Consider the following 20,184-nt stretch of genomic DNA (forward strand, 5'->3'; position numbering starts at 1 on the left):
CTTATTAGAGTGATGCCCCACTGAGCTCTCTTTTACCCTTGCACGTGACTCCACGTTATGTTTTACACATTTTTTCCTCAGGGAATTTTTGACACCATGGTGTGTTTGACACACATTTTTAAATAGGATGTAAAAAAAGATGTAAAATTGGCAGAGCCATAAAAAAGAAATAAGAATTGGGCATAAATGGTTGTTTTGGCAACTCTTGTGTCAAGTGAATCTTGCATTTGCTGGAAAAATCCAGTGACGTTAAAACAGCCAAAGTCTGATGACCGTAAGGGAGGTAGTGCAAACTTCGACCAATCAGGAGAGACAGTATGCTGGGAATGTTATGATTTTGTAACACACACTCCCTGCAGGGCAAGAGAAAACACACATGCACAAACACACACACACACACACACACCGTAATGCTCATATGCAGTAATAGTCATGCACACATCACATGGTAAATAAATGAAAAAAGAAAGGCAAAGGTGATGTTTATCCTTTCTCTCTTTTTACTTATATACACATGCACCCGCATTCTAACCTGCAGCCGTGCATGTACGGAGTGTACACGCAGTGAGGAACAGAGTGTCTTCTGTTGGACGAGGATAAACAGTGATAGGGCTAAGGATCATGTTGTGAGCACATTCATTACTCACACATTTATCAAAGTGTTGAGAACAAAAACACATTCCTGGAAGGCACAGGCTCTTCAAAAATACCATTAATGAACACACACACACACACACACACACAACACAAGTATAGAAGGCAAAAGATTACCTACATTTGTAAACAACATGAACACTACATAGTCAAATTATGTGGATACTTTAGATGTTTTAGCAATGGGTAGTGCAAGCACAGCGAGAAGGGCCTGGGTTCGATTCCCAGACTGGACAGCCAGGGAACTTTCAGTGTAATGTTCTCCCCGTGTCTGTGTGGGTTTCCTCCAGGTGCTTTGGTTTCCTCCCATAGTAATGGATATAACCACCGATCAGCCATAACATTAAAATCACCTACTTGTTTCTACACTCACTGTCGATTTTATCAGCTCCACTTTCCATATAAAAGCACGTTGTAGTTCTACAATTACTGACTGTAATCCATCTATTCCTCTGCATGCTTTGTTAGCCCCCTTTCATGCTGTTCTTCAATGGTCAGGACTCTCCCAGGACCACTACAGAGCAGGTATTATTTGGGTGGTGGATCATTCTCAGCACTGCAGTGACACTGACATGGTGGTGGTGTGTTAGTGTGTGTTATGCTGGTATGAGTGGATAAGACACAGCAGTGCTGCTGGAGTTTTTAAATACTGTGTCCACTCACTGTCCACTCTAGACACTCCTACCTAGTTGGTCCACCTTGTAGATGTAAAGTCAGAGACATTCGACACAGTGACACCGTGCTAAAACATAGTAAAAAACTTAATTCATGTATTTTTGTAGTGTTTTGTAGATAAATAAGTGATCTTGTCTTTTCAGAACTTTAAGCAAAATTGCAAATTAATATCAGTGAAAGAAAGATATGTATGTATGTAATGGTGTCTTATGTAAAGCCTTCCCAAAAAGTGGACGCTGTTCTAGCTTTACAGGGGAAACCGACTCCATAATAACAGCCATGGAATCAAATCAAATCTTCAACAAAATCAAGGTTAGGTATCCACAGTTTGTGCTGTTTAATATTTAATTTAGCATGAAACAGTGATATGGGTACCATAAGGGAACAAAATGAACTAATCTCATTGTTATAAGGAGCAAAACATAAGCACAGCCCTGATGAGTCAGCCTTCCTTTCATCATATTAGTAACAATAAAGCTGTACAAAAATTTCCAAGAAGATATCCTGATCAGGATTACTTGATACGGAGTGAAGTCAGGCCAGGTCACTGCTGCAGGGTCTTGTGTTTTTATAGATTCATGAATCACAGAAAGAAGAGCTGCTGTTATTTTCTCTTCCAGTATCCGAGCTCTGGGAAAACGGGCGGCTGATTTTTTCGTTGCGGTTGAGCGAGATGAGAGAGAGATTGAGAAAGAAATGGAAAGCGCAAATGTAATTAGCTCAGGACAGAGAATGGCAAAGGATCCTGGGAGAGACGGCCACATGTCTAGATGATGGGGAGATAGCTCGCTGTGCAGAGCGCCAGCTCAAATGTTATATGTTCTGCATAATTAGATGAGTCGCCATGCAGGAGCAGAGAGGGAGCCATAAAATTCATTCAAATACACACAGCCAGGCATGGCGGCGCAGCTGGTAGAGTGGGTGCCACACGGCAATGTGGGTCCTCGAGACCTGGTTTCAATCTTTGCCCCTTGCTCGCTGTCTGAGAGATGTCTTACATGTTTTTTTTCTGCGTCTGCGTGGATGTTTTTCCAAGTATTTTTGGTTTCCTTCCATCTTGCAAAAGACATGCAGTAGGGGTTTATATTATTAATATCATACATATCTAGTATTCCCATTTCTATACTTATGCTTATTATTGTTATTATGTTATTATGCATATATTACTATATGCATATGTGTATAGACATATACACTGATCAGCCATAACATTAAAACCATCCTTGTTTCTAAACTCAGCTCCACTTACCACTTACTTTTACAATTACTGACTGTAGTCCATCTGTTTCTCTGCATGCTTTGTTGGCCCTCTCTCACCCTGTTCTTCAATGGTCAGGACCACCACAGCACCACTACAGAGCAGGTATTATTTGGGTGGTGGATGATTCTCAGTGACACTGACATGGTGGTGGTGTGTTAGTGTGTGTTGTGTTGATATGAGTGGATCAGACACAGCAGCGCTGCTGGAGTTTTAAACACCTCACTGTCACTGCTGGACTGAGAATAGTCCACCAACCAAAATATCCAGCCAACAGCACCCCATGGGCAGCGTTCTGTGACCACTGATGAAGGTCTCGAAGATGACCAACTCAAACAGCAGCAATAGATGAGCGATCATCTCTGACTTTACATCTACAAGATGGTCCAACTAGGTAGGAGTGTCAAATAGTGTGGACAGTGTGTGGACACGGTATTTAAAAACTCCAACAGTGCTGCCGTGTCTGATCCACTCATACCAGCACAACACACACTAACACACCACCACCATGTCAGTGTCACTGCAGTGCTGAGAATGATCCACCACCTAAATAATACCTGCTCTGTGGGGGTCCTGATCATTGAAGAACATGGTGAAAGGGGGCTAAAAAAAGTATGTAAAGAAACAGATGGACTACAGTCAGTAATTGTAGAACTACAAAGTGCTTCTATATGGTAAGGGGAGCTGATAAAATGAACAGTGAGTGTAGAAACAAGGTGGTCGTATTAATGTTATGGCTAATTAGTGTATATTACTATGTATATATTACTAAGTATATAGACCTAGTATCATATATGTAAATAGCTATAGTTATAATTATTATAATTATTATATTAACCATAGATAAGTATGTTTACTGACGTTCTTTTTTTTTTGTTTACACAGTGCTACTATTTGCACTTCTGGTAGATTCTAAATGCATTTCATTGCCTTGAAACTGTACAAAGCAATGACAACAAAGTTGAATCTATCTATCTATCTATCTATCTATCTATCTATCTATCTATCTATCTATCTATCTATCTATCTATCGAACTATCTATCTATCTACCTTATCTATCAATTTCCCTCTTCCTTCTCATTTTCTTTTTGACCTGAATAACCAAATCTCTGTCTCTGATTGGCTCATGGATGGTTACATCACAACATGTTTCATCCATAGGTCAAATCTGGTGATTTTTTTATTCAGACACAGAACCGTACTTTGATGTATGGCAGTGATGTATGCATGGTTGCATTTGAACCGTCAACACATCGTTCTCATTAAAATCAATGGCATCAGTGCGCTTTTGATGGATGCCAAGAATGCCCATGTGAACGCAGCCCGAGCCAGCTCTGACTGACTGAAGCATGCTAAAGCTGTGTTTGTTCTAATTAGAGGAAACGATGTGGTGGATGGAGGTAGCGCTGCTTCTGGTGGGATGGTGAGTATGCGGTATGTGGGCGGCACCACTGGGCCGGTTTAATTAAATCAGTCGCATGGTCCGAGATGAATTAAAACTGTCTCATTATGTTGCAGGGTGGTTGATAATGCACGTGCTGGGAGGACTGTATCTGTGGTTTGGGCACATCACTCTTGGATGGTCAGACCTATTTTTCTCCAAAATGTACCTTTCATTAAGTGATCAGCAGTTTTAGTCGCTGGCACCCACGGTTCAGTGTCAATAAACTTCATTAGCTTCTTCCGCTGAGGAATATGTATGCTGGTACACAGCGATGTTGGCAGCCACCAACAAATTACTATCTGTTTCTCTTTCTGACTCAATGCCAGGCTGGAAGATTTGAGTACGAGCAGCCAAACCATGTAAGTGTCATTGCATGGATGAGAATCATCAACTGACCAAACATTATCTGGTCAGTAGGGGTCCCAAAGGTCCTATATTCAAGCGACCCACATTTTGTCCATGATTTTTTACCACGAGCCAAGCAACACAAACAATGCATTACAATGAAACACAAAACTAAATATACTTAATTAATAAGAATGGTGGCAATCTGGTCCCACTGTAGTTTACATAATGTAACATAAAGCCTCCACAACGGGTGTATGTGTACATGTCATTTCGTGTTTATGTGCCTGTTAAATTAATGTAATGAGATGTTAGCTGGAATGCTAGCGGGTTGTGTCACCCAAGGGTTTCAGTGGCCTGAGGCAAACTCTCTTAGCTTAGTAAGCTAAAACTGCTATGGTGGGCAGGGACAGCGAATGACATAATCGCTAAAGCATCTCAATAATCTTATACTTTCTAAAGTTTGATGTCAGTTAGAATCCTCTCTACTCCAGGCAGTGGGAAGCAAGGCAGCTCACTAGGTTTTCAGACAGACACCGTGAAAACTCTCAGAACTGCTCATGTTCTGGCCCGAGACCCCACATACTGTAACAGCCCTCAAAATCCCCTGATTTCTGACTTGAAAATATCTTAGAACTAGAAGCGTTATGTAAGGAAAAGTGTGAAAAATATGTTAAACAAGAACAAATAAAAAAAACTGCTGGCAAAATGGTCCTGAAGATCTGGGTTGATTCTTACCTTTGGTCTACGTCTAGGTCTTCGTTTTGGCTGCTCTACACTGTCCCTAGAGGTAAATAAATGTAAATGTTATGATGCACTGCTTTGGGGTAGCACCAAATATACACTCACTAGCCATAACATTAGAAACATTTCTAATGTCCATTTTATCAGCTCCACTTACCATACAGAAGCACTTTGTAGTTCTACAATTACTGACTGTAGTCCATCTATTTCTCTACATACTTTTTTAGCCTGCTTTCACCCTGTAATGGTCAGGACCACCACAGAGCAGGTATTATTTGGGTGGTGGATCATTCTCAGCACTGCAGTGACACTGACATGGTGCTGGTGTGTTAGTGTGTGTTTTGCTGGTATGAGTGGATCAGACACAGCAGCGCTGCTGGAGTTTTTAAATACCGTGTCCACTCACTGTCCACTCTATTAGACACTCCTACCTAGTTGGACCACCTTGTAGATGTAAAGTCAGAGACGATCGCTCATCTATTGCTGCTGTTTGAGTCGGTCATCTTCTAGACCTTCATCAGTGGTCACAGGACGCTGCCCAAGAGGTGCTGTTGGCTGGATATATTTCTGGTTGGTGGACTATTCTCAGTCCAGCAGTGACAGTAAGTTGTTTAAAAACTCCATCAGCGCTGCTGTGTCTGATCCACTCATAGCAGCACAACACACACTAACACACCACCACCATGTCAGTGTCACTGCAGCACTGAGAATGATCCACCACCCAAATAATACCTGCTCTGTGGTGGTCCTGTGGGGTCCTGACCATTGAAGAACAGCATGAAAGGGGGCATTTAAAATTTTCAGCATATTATCAAGTGTAACCCACATTACACACTACAGCTCCTAAACTGACACATTTACACTGTATTACATGATAAAAAACCAGATTTCTATTCATAATTTCAATAGCATTTAAAGTATTCAGCCTATCAATAGCATTTAAAATTTTCAGCATATTAAAACTTCAATAACTTTTAAAATATGCATCCAATTGCTCCAAAACAGCTTGAGGGGAACTGTGGAAGTCAAGGGCTTATGTTAAACCCCCAAATAAAAGCATGGTGCAGGTTGGGATGTTATGCCTTACAAGGGTGTAAGTGTTTCGAATGTAAGTGTGTGTGTGTGTGTGTGTGTGTGTGTGTGTGTGTGTGTGACACTGCTTTTCTGAAAATGGTCAATTCCAGCTAAGAAAGCACAGCTCTCCCACATCTCGCCGACCACCCAAGGCAATCGGTTTCTTTTTTAGGGTAGGATGTAAAACTGCTCCTTTTCCTCCTCCTCCTCCTCCTCCTCTTCCAAACTGCTTTCCTAAACACATGCTGCCGTTACAGAGTGACTCATGTGGTTAACAATTAATTCTGCTCAACGCTGAATCACCTTCTATGATTCGTGCTCACGTTGCTAACTAGGACCTTTTACACATTTAGTAGCATGTTAGCTGTTGTTTGAAGCAGGGTTGCCAGGTTTAGTATTTTAAACAAATATTGTTCTCTATTCAGGTCAATAGCAAAAAAATACCCCAAATATAGTGCTTACTTACTAAGAACACATTTACCCTTGGGGGAACAGATTCCAGATTTTTAGATTTACCTGCTGAACATTTTTATCACATGCTTGACTAAAAGAACACACTTAGGACTTCAAACAGATTGTTTCATTCTTTAAATTAGTGCCAAAGAAGTCATAGTCATGTAGCTTATTTATGACAGATGCGCTACACTGCAGTTTTTCAGCGTTTTAGTGCTCTTGTGAGGCAATGGCGCCACCTGCTGGTAACTTCAATCAAGGCAGCTTCAAAGGCAGTGGCGTGAAAACAAATTTGCTTATTCATTCAATTTAATTTCAAATTAAAAGCTAATTAATAGAAATTATTAAAGAGTATGTACATTTAATGTCTATGGAAAAGCTACAGATCCAATACATTACATGAAACATCCCTTTTAGTACAACTGGTTTGATAATCTGCTAATGAAAAGTTCATGGAACCACAAGTATTCCCCAGACAGGTGAGCAACACAAACTTTGCCAGCATGCTTTTAGATAAATAATTACTAATATTAAGAAAAGTAAAAGAGAAGCGAGCAGTAACTTTTCAAGTTTGTTTTTTTAAATGCATTTTTTCCCCTTTTTCTCCCCCTTTTAGCACGTCCAATTGCCCAATTGCATCGTGCTTCCTCTCTGCCTATGCTGATCCCTGCTCTGACCGAGGAGATCGAAGCTAACCCACGCCCCCTCCGACATGTGGGCAGCAAGCCGCATGCATCTTATCACCCACACATTGACGAGTGTTGTGCCACCTAGCGTTGTGTACGGAGAGACACACCCTAAGAGCACTCCTTCCTCATCTCTGTGCAGGCGCCTCTAATCAGCCGGCAGAGGTCGTAATTGCACCAGTCTGACAAAGAGAGACCCATATACGGCTTAGTCCCGCCCACCTGAACAACCGACCAATCGTTGTCCATGTGGCCGCTCAGCCTTCAGCCGGCAAGGTAGAGCTGAGATTCGATACGATGTATTCGAGATCCCAGCGTGTGTTTTTACTGCTGCGCCACCTGAGTGGCAACTTTTCAAGTTTGAAGGATGACCAGAAAGCATCAAGAACAGCAGTTACACAGTGATGCATTGAACTGCACAGTTTAGTGAAGTATCAAAGTGGGAGTGTTGTGATTTGGCTGCACACACTCATCCATTCACTTAATCAATCACAACCAGTGACCGTTTCAAGTAGCCTACTTACCTTTAGCCTCTTTACGACAATAAAACATTCCAAAATTTGTCACAAACAGTACCCAAAGGAGAGGATCGACCAAGGAACTCATGTTGCTGTGCCACATCAATACCACCTTTGGCACCATGCCTCCCACATTTGAATGTTCATTTAATGTAATAAAGTTAATGAAATATTCCCTACCCTTGCCATCACAGCATATCGGTCCCTGGATTTAAGCAGTTTATCCCATTCTTCATGGTAGATCTTTCCAAACTCTGATTTGAAATCAGATTGGATGGAAGTGTGAACATCATCAGGTCTCTCCACAGATGTTTGATGGAGTCTGAACATTGTATGTAGTCTGAACATCTCAAGCTCATTCAGAGACTTACCCAAAAGCTAGCGGCCACATGAACAACGATTGGCCGGTTGTTCAGGTGGGCGGGACTAAGCCGTATATGGGTCTCTCTCTGTCAGACTGGTGCAATTACGACCTCTGCTGGCTGATTGGAGGCGCCTGCACAGAGATGGTGAAGGAGTGCTCCTAGGGTGTGTCTCTCCGTACACAACGCTAGGTGGCACAACACTCGTCAATGTGTGGGTGATAAGATGCATGCAGCTTGCTGCCCACGTGTCGGAGGGGGCATGGGTTAGCTTCGATCTCCTCGGTCAGAGCAGAGATCGGCATAGGCAGAGAGGAAGCACGATGCAATTGGGCAATTGGATGCGCTAAAGGGGGAGAAAAAGGGGAGAAAATGCATTAATGCAATGAAATCAGTGTAACAATTATGGTAAGCATGGAACCTGGAAGTCAATGAAGACTTTGACTAAAGAAATTTGTCAAAATGACCAGCCTTAGGTACAGATATTTATTTGTTTATTTATTTTATTAAGAAATATGTAAGAGTATTTAGAATATTAATAATTTAAATTATTAATATTTATTCATATTAATGTACTAATATAATGTATTTATTTATACATTATTTATTAACTTAAATTAATTAATTGACTAATATAATATTAATATTTATGATTAATTATTCATATTAATATTATACATATTAATAATTTAAATGTGTATTTAAATTAATAATAATTTAATAGTATTCAGCCAGTATTTAGAGTGGAAAGGAGATTTTTGTGGCTTGTTAGTTAGTTAGTTTATTTGTTTGTTTGTTTGTTTAGATTTGTTGCAGTAAAGGAGACCTTACTGGGGTTTCAATGGCCTCCCCAGTCACCAAATCTAAATCTAGGACAATTTGTAGCTCCAACTGGCATGTCAATAGATTTGTTGAAGGAATATTCAACAATATTAGAGCATCTGGAGGAAACCCACTTGGACACAGGGAGAACATGCAAACTCCACACAGAAAGGACCCAGGAGCCTAATTAGGGTTCGAACCCAGACCTTAAATTAAAGCTTAAGTGGCTCAGCTCTACCCACTGCACAACCCAAAGAAGAAAAAGAATTTCTTTCTGCTCCTACACGATAGATGGAGATGAAGATCAATAGTTGCTTCACAGCCCGACAGTAAACCCATCGAGAAACAGGACCACGCTGTGTTAGTGTGAACCTGCGCTTACAGTTCAGCTCGTTAACTAACCTAAAATCTTCTGACCTCCACACACACTGACCTCCACACACACACTGACCTCCTGCTTTTTGGTGAGTCGACGACATCTTATTGAAATATAAAGCTTGTTGTGAAATGTCGGTGCTAATTCCATCATTGGTGTACCCGCCATTCTGTTTTCACGGTATTTGAAATAATGGTACTTATTATATTTGCATTTAATACTGAGTTTAGTCAACAAATAAACAATTCAATTCCAAATGTAACCAAAATACACAATTATTATGTGTTTATATTTGTCGAACATTATGCTAACTCGCCTGAAGGGGCTCCCTCTTTTTAGTGCAGTTAGGGGTCGTGGTAAAACTACAGCAAACAACGTGAGCGTACAGCAAAAGATATTTATATTTTACATTTACAATTTAGATTTTACATTTGCATTTTAGATTTACATTTTACATTTACAATTTAGATTTTACATTTGCATTTTAGATTTACATTTTCAATTTACTCTTTAGATTTACATTTTACATTTACATTTACATTTTACAATTGAAATTTTCTTTTACATTTTACCTTTACATTTACATTGGCATTTAGCAGACGCTCTTATATATATATAAATGAATAAGAGTGTTAGTAAGTACAAGTCAGCCTAAGTGCTTAGTAAAAAGGTGGGTCTAGAAAGGTACATTTCATTAAATACCTAAAGTTTAACTGTACAGGTTACAGTGTCCCATAAAGACTAGAAAAGTTATTTCTTATTCTGTATACACACTTTGCTAGTACTTGTTATATGAACAAATTTGGGACAGTGGAAGCCTAGTGGGTAGAGCTTTGGGCTTCCAAGTGAAAGGTTGAGGGTTCGAATCCCAGCTCTGCCATGCGGCCACTGTTGGGTCCTTGAGCAAGGACTTACCCTAACTAACCCTCTCTGCTCCAGGGGCACCATACAATGGCTGACCCTGCACTCTGACCCCAGCTTCCAAACTGTACACCTGTCTATGTATATATGACACAAAGGCATTCTGTTCTCTAAATAAACAATTCAATTCCGAATGTAACCGAAATCAAAATGATTATATGTTTATATTTGACGAACATTAAGCTAACTCCTCTAAAGGGGCTCCAGTTAGGGACCGTCGTAAAACTACAGCAAACAACGTGAGAGATCCACATCAATGTTAATTAAATGTATTGATAAAATTTAAAATATGCAGGAGTGATTCGTAAAGACTACAAAAGCTTCTTATTCTTTATGCTCATTATGCACAAAATAATGGACATATATACACGAAATAAGATGAATTAGGGACAGCCTAGTGGATGAAGCAACCTCGGCCATCCACAGTAAGGTTTGACCTGTGGCACATTCCAAAATGCTTTTCTGCTGACTGTGTAAAAACAAAAGAGTTGCTGTAGCTTTTCTGTCCTCTTACCCTAAGGCTTACAAAATCGTGGGATGTTTTTACTTGTTTGTTTTATTTCGAGCAAAATAGCTTGCTTTATTTGAATGTTTTTCATTAACGTTTCTCATATTTTGTTTGTTTTACAGCATATGAACGCCACAATGAAGTATATTCTGGTTACGGGTGGTGTCATTTCCGGAATCGGTAAAGGCATCATCGCCAGCAGTGTTGGTACTATTCTGAAATCCTGCGGCCTTCATGTGACGGCCATTAAAATCGACCCTTATATCAACATTGATGCTGGAACATTTTCTCCTTATGAGCATGGTAAAGTGGTAGACCTTTTTAGCTCAGTTTTTTTTTTAGTCTAGGGGAAGTTTTGAGTTTTTATGATTTTCTTTTATGAGCTGTAAACTAACTGCGTATGTTTGTTCAGGTGAAGTGTTTGTGCTGGATGATGGAGGAGAAGTGGATCTGGATCTGGGAAACTATGAGCGCTTTCTGGACATCCGTCTTACCAAAGACAACAACCTCACCACCGGCAAGATCTACCAGTCTGTCATTAACAAAGAACGGCGAGGAGACTATCTGGGCAAAACTGTGCAGGGTACAAAAATATGTTTTTTTAATTTATTTAATGCTTTCTTTCTTTTCTTTTATTTCTAACCTGCTGTGAATGATGAAACCATGAATGTTCAATCATCAGCTGTGCAGCAGAAACTTAAATAATTTTTTCTACAATCTACAATTTTTTTTACAGTGGTGCCACACATAACTGATGCCATTCAAGAGTGGGTGATGAAGCAAGCCAAGGTTCCTGTGGACGATGACGAAGTAGAGCCTCAAGTCTGTGTCATAGAGGTGGGTTTGCACTTAAACTAGAGCTCACTGGGTTTGGTTCGTTGCCTCTGTTTTGTCTTATTCCCTACAATGAGATAATTGGTATCAATTATAAAAATTATTATTAGAATCTATATGGTTTCATATGGTACTGAGGTATGGGGCAACTGCAACACACAAACACATCAACACTGTATAAACACATCAACAATCTACACACACTGCACTACAACAATTTAACAATCTGTAGACATGCATATACCGAGCATAAACACACACCGGCAACAGACCCACACCAAACACACAGACACTCCACTGCATCAGGACCAGTCTCACCTTAAAATCTATTTGGTCATATTTGGAAAAACTACCTTAAAAATCATCCTGAATTCTACAGAGACAACAATTGATAAACATCATTACTGTGAAGACCCATCTGTGTTTGTGTGTGTTGTCTCTTTATTGCTTTTCAATATATGTTAGAAAATACATTGTTCACCTCAATGCTTTGGTAGTACCGTTATGATAGTAACAGTCATGCTAATAATTGATTGGATATTGGAATGCATCTGTGCAGTTGGGTGGCACTGTCGGAGACATCGAGAGCATGCCTTTCATCGAAGCGTTCAGACAGTTCCAGTTTAAAGTAAAGAGGGAAAACTTCTGTAACATCCACGTCAGTTTAGTTCCCCAGGTAAGCGTCACGGTGTTCTCATTTTTTTTTTTTTTATTATTTTTCTAACATCTTATTTAAACAATCTGAGCTTGTTATTTTAACTGCCAACTAATAATGGTTGCTTATCATTTAAAATGCATTGTCACAATTTGTCTCCCTAGTCCAAATACTTTTGGCCATATTGTATATTTGTCTTGGTTCAAATTAAAGTGAGATTATTTAATTAACTCAAACACAGTAATACAAATAACTATGTTACATATAACATTGTTTTAATTACTCTTAGATTTTATGACAAGTGTGTCATAATCCCACTGACCTAAGATCCACTAAATGGTGGCTCATTGTTTTCAAAGCACTCAGTGGTTTCCCCATTTATCAGGTCACTGATGAATCAGTTGCCCTATTGATTAATTTGTTAAACAGACGTTTCATTTGCCTTGTCTAACCTTTAGCCCAGTGCGACAGGAGAGCAGAAGACCAAACCCACCCAAAACAGTGTGAGGGAGCTGAGAGGACTCGGCCTTTCCCCAGACCTGGTGAGCCATTTTCATCTTCGTGTGAACATTTTAAATATACACAAATGAGCTAAAGCATGAAAATTACCTGCCTAATGTATTGTCAGAACAGCTCTGACCTGCCCAGAGATTGTCTGGCCATAATGATTTGGTTATTATCAAAGTCACTCAGGTCTTCAGGCTGATCATATCTGCTGCTATTCATTTGTAAATTATGAGGACCATCAGCCCCACATTTGATATACTCCTAATTGTGATGTTCACAATTGTTCAGAAATAGGATTGGCCACACATTTTTTGATGGTGGTTCTAATGCTTTTGCTCATCAGTGTATAGTGAAAGTGTATATCATATCCAACCTAGTAAACTCTTCCTTGTATAATTAAAGCACTGTTCTTGTTTTTCCCCCCAAGATCATGTGCCGCTGTTCCACACCTCTTGAAAACCCGGTGAAGGAGAAGATCTCTATGTTCTGTCATGTGGAACCCGAACAGGCAAGTTATCAAACCCCCCACAGATTAGAATATTTACTCTAAACTAAACATCACACAAACTCAAAGGTCATGACCCAATCCTGATTTAATGCATTCTTCCAACTCATCAACTAATTGTTTTTACATCTGTATCTAGGTGATATGTGTCCACGATGTTTCGTCCATCTACAGAGTGCCCTTACTGTTGGAGGAACAGGGCGTAGTAAACTACTTCTGCCGAAGGCTCAGCATGTCCATCGAGAGTCGGCCCAGAAAGCTGCTCACCAAATGGAAAGAGATGTCTGACAGGTGTGTGAGGTGGCGAAAGAATAAAGTGGGTTCATGAAACGTTATAGTTTTGTTAATCTTGGTGCAAATTTTACTGAGCTACGACAGGCGATTTCAGGATGAGGAAACTTGCTGTCTAACATGCAAACCTGGCCTCCACATTTCACTGCTCACTAGTCATCATGATGTGCTTTTTTTTCTCCAGATGTCATGCTAGATTTAAGGTTGAATGAAAAAAAAAATCAAACACTACCACTGGGATCCAATTGAATCATCACTGGTGCTATAATTCAGTTAAGCGTATATACAGACTGGCAGATGATTGGCTATGCCTTGCTCAAGTCTCAGAGATTGATTGGTGTTCTGTTTGGGATGAATTATTTGCTCTGCATTGTGCCCAGTGATTCTGTACCTGCAATGACCCTGAACAGGACAAAGTGATGGTAAAACGTGGAAATGGAATATTAAAGATCCTGATTATCATGACATAGTGCTAACCACTAGGGGGTAATAGGAGGGCTGCACTTTAAAGCCAGTGGATAAAGTGGTACTTGCTAGCATTATTAGCATGCAGGCTAGCCTGAAAACCAAATTGTGCCAATATTCTATTTATAATTTTTTTTTTTTTTTACAGTAGTTGCCTGCTCTGCTTTTGTGTTGTAATGAAATTTGAGTTCATACTGGGTCTCCATTAGCCTCTCACTCAGCATGTTTGTGTGTTTCAGGTCGGACAGGCTGCTGGAGCACTGTTCCATTGCGCTGGTCGGAAAGTACACAAAGTTCTCAGACTCTTACGCATCAGTTATCAAAGCGCTGGAGCACTCAGCCCTGGCCATCAGCCACAAACTCGAGGTCAAAGTGAGTGTCCATGCTTTTCTAAATTAGTTCTGCTGAGTAATAATGTAGAAAATCAACATTGCAATGCTGCCTTGTACTTCCTCGCTAGTAAAGATAAATGAAGATGCTTAGAGCTTTAAACAGCAGTCAGTTCTCAATCTTTTATCTTTTTTTCCTAGTATATTAATTCAGCGGACTTGGAACCTGCGACTTTGGACGATGAACCTGTTAAATACCATGAAGCATGGCAGAAGCTTTGCAGTGCCGAGTAAGTGAGAAGCTTGTTGATGCAAATTCTGATAACCTGGGTTCAGTCGCTCAGTGACACAGCGTTGTCCTACGATACCTCATCAGTGTGGAGTGTTCAGTGCTAACGACCTAGCCAGGCGTCCGACTGGGCCTCAGAGGGAGGGAAGGTCAGATGGGGCTTTCTTTGCTTCTGTTGTAATATGTGACATTCGGGATTGGTTTAGCTTACAGTACAGATGGTGGCACAATCACATAGGGTATAGCGTGTCTCTCCATACACTGTGTAGCTTTGTGTGGGAATCCACCTCAATCTGCTGTAAGGGTTTTCAAAAGGTTTTAAAACATGTCTGTGGGAATTTGTGCTCATATAGTCATTTATTGGGTCAGGAACTGATGGGTAAGAAGATGACCGGGCTCACAGTCAGTGGGCTTTAGTACAGGTTCTTGCAGGCCACTGGAGTTCCTTAAGATCAAACTGGTGTTGCTGGTGGTGCTAAAAATTGCTGATGTGTCTTTGTAGTGGTATTCTAGTACCTGGAGGTTTTGGAGTGAGAGGAACTGAAGGGAAGATTCAGGCCATCAGCTGGGCTCGTAAGCAGAAGAAACCTTTCTTAGGTGAGATTACATGCTAAGTTTAAGGTGACTTTTTGTTACATGCTGACAGTTTGAATCCTGATTTAATTTGTGCTGTAATGGTTCTAGGTGTGTGTCTGGGAATGCAGCTGGCAGTTTGTGAATTTGCCAGGAACACATTGGGCTGGGCAGGCAAGTCTTAGTGCTTTTACTTCTCTTGGCTCTGCATGAAGATCAATTTAAACATGCCAAATTTATTAATTAGATTTATCTTACTTTGTTTTCAACAGATGCTAACTCCACTGAATTCAACCCAGAATCAAAATACCCTGTGGTGAGTTTACGTTCTCTTAAGTGCAAGTCAGGTTGAAGAGCTTAGATCCCTATAGTTCTAGGAAAAGTCGTTTTTCCTATTAATTACATTTCTATTATTAATCAACAATATGTTCATAAAGTTTTTGGACAAACGTCTGTTCCAATTATTTATTCGGCTTTTGTAGGTGATCGACATGCCTGAGCACAATCCCGGACAGATGGGCGGCACGATGAGGCTGGGGAAGAGAAGGACTATTTTCAAGAACAAGTCTAGCATATTAAGTAAGTACAGTTTTTTATAACATGATTCTGATTTACTTACCGATAAACCGAGAACTGACAAAGAAGTCCTTGTTCAATTAATGCTGCTGTGTAAAACATCAGTCAAATTCATTTCCATCTGCTGATGTTTGATTTGAACTGAGAGTGGAGAGACGGAGAAATATATAGAAAAAACTATGCACTAGCACTACACTCGCCAGCACGGCTCTCTGTATGGCATTGTATGTTAATGCGTTACGGCTCTTTGTGGACACGTATCTTAGGGGGGTGTGGTGAGCGGTCTCTCCATGATCGGGGGGGGGGGGGGGGGGGGGTGTAAATAGCAATTGAAATAAAAAGACTTGCTGATATGAAACTTGTCCGTTTATGTTTTGATTGATGCTTGTGCAGTATACATACAGGCTTATCTGTTATCTTTCAGGAAGGCTTTATGGAGATGTAGACTACGTAGATGAGCGGCACAGACATCGTTTTGAAGTACGTCACCTCTACTGTTCATTTCTCTACTGTTTCTCCTCTTTTTACGAAGCATTATACACCCAAACCCTGCTGTTCAGACTACTGGTACTAAAATTACAGTAATTCCAATTTTAGCCCGTCCTCTCTGTGAACTGGTTTTGAGTGTCAGTGGTGCCACACGCCTCGTCGGTCGATCAACAGACACAGCTCGCTGTTTATCAGGAAGGGAGGGCCAGTTTGGGAATTACCTTCTTGCCTCTGATAGCAGCCTCTACTGTCCGGGCGAGACACTGACATGAGCAGCAGAAATACAGAGAGAATAGTGTGATTGTCTATGCATGGTAATATGCCAGAGGAATTGGCTTGGAAAGGGTGGCGTGTAGGTAGCAAGGTTCCAAATTCCCACATTAATACCACTGTATTCAGTCAGTGTTTGTAAGTTTACTTTAAATGCAGAAGCTGTAGACGTGTCCAAACTTTACATTCACGTTGCATAAACAAACTAAGCTGTGTTCCAATGCAAAATATTCTTCGATTGATGTACGGTGCATCTGGAAACAATAATGCAAAACCTATATGCATGGACAATTGACCGGAAGCTTGTTGTCATCTCATTCCAAAAGTATGGCTGGTAATGTAGAATTGGCTTCCCTTTTTGTTGTTGCTACAGATTTGGCCAAAATTATTGGTATTTTTCCACCTTTTTAAAAAAACAAAAGTTTTATGTTAAAATTGGCCAAAGTTTTTTGTACCTGCTAGTTCTAATTTTATATTGTGGGTGGCACGGTGGCTTAGTGGGTAGCACTGTCGCCTCACAGCAAGAAGGTCCTGGGTTCGATCCCCAGGTGGGGCGGTCCGGGTCCTTTCTGTGCAGTTTGCATGTTCTCCCCGTGTCCGCGTGGGTTTCCTCCGGGTGCTCCGGTTTCCTCCCACAGTCCAAAAACATGCCATCAGGCTAATTGGAAACACTGAATTGTCCTATAGATACCTAGCCGCTAGATGCACAAAGCAGTGCATTGTAGTGCCGGTCCCAAGCCCGGATAAAATAGGGAGGGTTGTGTCAGGCTCATGATCCGCCGAGAGCCGACCCCGCAACCGAACGGGACAAAGGCCGAGGAAGAAGAAGAAGTTCTAGTCTTATATTGAATAGGATGTGACAATAAATTCATGATTTATTTCTCATGTAATGTTTGTAAACCAAAACTGTGGAAACAAAAAGTGAATCCACGATAAAGAATGACGAATGTAGCTGAGTTTTGAGGTCGTGTGGGTGTTTTTACAAAGACTATAATAAGGACTTGTACATGACATCTTATGACATTTATAAAATGTTTATTTTACCTGGGCAGGTCAACCCAGAGCTGAAGCAGCATTTCGAGGAGAAGGGCTTCCACTTTGTTGGGCAGGATGTAGAAGGAGAGAGGATGGAGGTCATTGAGCTGGATGGTGAGTAAAGCTGTTTCAGCACCGAAAAAATTTTTACATCATTTATATATGTTCAAATGGGGTGCTTGGGTGGCGCAATGGTAAATCACGCCAGCCCGCTGTCGTTGGGTCCAGGGTTCAAATTCCCAGTGAGGGGAGCAGGTGCTTGGGTGGTACAGTGGTCTGTTACTCTAGCCCACCACTGAGATCTGGTTTGGAATCTCAGCAGGTGCCATCTGTCAACTGGGCGCCTACACAGACATGTTCGGCTATGTCTGAGAGATTGTGTTTCCTAGAAACCCGCCGCAACACAGACCCTTAAGCTGTGGGGGAAAAATGATATGAACTGTTTATTTTTAGAACGCTGAAATAACTGAGCTGTCCGTCTCATTTCTTTTTTGTTGTTCAGATCATCCGTATTTTGTGGGAGTGCAGTATCATCCTGAGTTCACGTCTCGTCCCATCAAGCCCTCGCCACCGTACTTCGGCCTGCTCCTGGCTGCTGCCGGAAAGCTGCACAGCTACTTGCAGAAAGGATGCCGTCTCTCGCCACGGTACTGACCCAAACTGTTGTACCTCAGATAGTGGATAAGTGAAGTGATAGCTACAATGACAGTACACTGACCGAGAAAGTCAGACGATTATGGACAGATAAAAGATAGAGATGATGTAATTAGATTTGATTGGTTAGATTTGTAACCAAACTGGGTAAAACATGATGTTAAAATCATAATAATAATAATAATAATTTATTTATTATGGGATTAATTTGGCCGTTAATCTTCTGGGCTTTTAGAGTCTGGTACAACTTTATGACTCAAAAGCATGTTTATTTTGTTAACATGGTGGTTTCTTTTAGATCTTCGTTTAATAAATGTCATACATAGAGGAACAAGAGTCGGTTTGTGATGACATTGATGGCCGCTTACATGTTCATTGCTTCTTTCTCTTTTCACAGAGACACGTACAGCGATCACAGCGGCAGCAGTTCTCCAGATTCCGAGATCGCAGAGTTCAAACTGCCCTCCATCTCCAACTGACTGTATGTTCATATTTTGGATCTGCTTGTTGAAAAGCATGTTAAGGTGTAATTAATGAAATCAGTGCTACTTTTACAAAGTCATTCTGGAGCTCAAACACTGATCTGCTACTAAATAAAACACAAAAAAAACTTTATGGAATATAATTTGATTGTCATGCGTCCAGCACTAAATGTACACTCAATGGCCAAACTGTTGACTTTCTTACTAATGATCAGGAACACCTGTTATTAACAGCTGTATTAAAACAATAATTCAGAGCAATATGCTTTAAATAAAGACCCATTCCTGTTCCATGCACAAAGCAAGATCTAGAGGCAAAGTTTGGTGTGGGAAAAGTTTGAAGCCCTGTCCTGACCTCAACCCCATTGAACATTTTGGAATGAATTGGGATGTCAGTTAGGAGCCAGACCTTCTTGTCTTACATCAGTCCCCTGACTTTGGAATTGTAATGCAGTAATTAAAGACCCGCTGTCACATGGGTGGCACATTGAATAATGAACAAAAAGGCAGGTTTACAGCTAGACCTAAAGAAATGACCATTAAATCAATGTTCAGCTGTTTTAATCCAGGATGTAACAGCCCGGAGCATGTAAAAGAAGCACAGCCTTTGTGAATGTTGCAAAGTTGTTTTTTTTACATTTTATTTTCCAAATAACTGAAGTAAAGCATTCATCATACACTTCAAAATCAGTGTTCACTTATTTTCTCTGTTTTGTTTGATTTGCAGGACTGTCTTACGGCAGGAATGCTTCTCTGAAGAACTTGCTTTTAATTGTGTTCTATTATGACTATTTATTGCTGTATTTTTATGGTCCTTGTTATACTGGGAATGTTAGTCAGGGGAAACTAGTATTTACTTTTTCTTTATTTAATATTCTACCAGGTCATAATCACTTAAAATGTACACATGGTAAAACAGTTCAGAATGTTCCTCAGTGCACCATTTTAAGAATTCTAGATTCTTTACGTTCAAAGCTGTGAAGCAACATTGAATGCGACTTTCAAAACCTCTGATGGTTTTGCATTTGAAAACTTACATTGCATCTTCAAATGTATGTTCAAAAAACTCTCATCTGAGATTTGCATATAATTGTATAAAAATTATATTTTAAAACTACCATTTAAATACTGTTATATACAGTGTTTCCATATGAGTTTTTTTTTTGCTGTGGCATGAGGTCTTTGGCTGTTTAAGCAATAAAACAGTTTGCTATACTTATCATCGAGATGTCTACATACCTGAGTCTATAAGGACTTTTCATTTACACTGCTTTGTGAAGACAGAACCTAAGCTAAGTTCAAGAAACTCTAGACCTCCATCATCAAACTGTGGCAAGGTAAAGATCAGGACAATACATAAAATAATATTTCAACTCTCTGGCTTTGAGT

The 20,184-nt window shown here is 40.3% G+C and overlaps 1 protein-coding gene across 1 annotated transcript; it reads left to right on the forward strand.

Annotated features, from left to right (window-relative positions):
* The first annotated feature begins 9,386 nt into the window (after positions 1-9,386).
* ctps1a (CTP synthase 1a) lies at positions 9,387-19,912 on the forward strand. The gene is made up of 19 exons (XM_063010481.1): positions 9,387-9,500; positions 10,964-11,144; positions 11,254-11,424; positions 11,578-11,678; positions 12,235-12,351; positions 12,789-12,872; positions 13,265-13,345; positions 13,482-13,633; positions 14,338-14,470; positions 14,629-14,717; positions 15,219-15,313; positions 15,401-15,463; positions 15,562-15,605; positions 15,772-15,868; positions 16,290-16,345; positions 17,677-17,773; positions 18,162-18,306; positions 18,711-18,794; positions 19,523-19,912. The coding sequence occupies exons 2-18, from the start codon at positions 10,967-10,969 to the stop codon at positions 18,790-18,792; spliced, it is 1,785 nt and encodes a 594-aa protein (XP_062866551.1). The 5' UTR covers positions 9,387-9,500; positions 10,964-10,966; the 3' UTR covers positions 18,793-18,794; positions 19,523-19,912.
* Positions 19,913-20,184: the final 272 nt, after the last annotated feature.

Source organism: Trichomycterus rosablanca, chromosome 2, assembly GCF_030014385.1.
Source record: "Trichomycterus rosablanca isolate fTriRos1 chromosome 2, fTriRos1.hap1, whole genome shotgun sequence".
NCBI classification, from domain to species: Eukaryota; Metazoa; Chordata; class Actinopteri; order Siluriformes; family Trichomycteridae; genus Trichomycterus; species Trichomycterus rosablanca.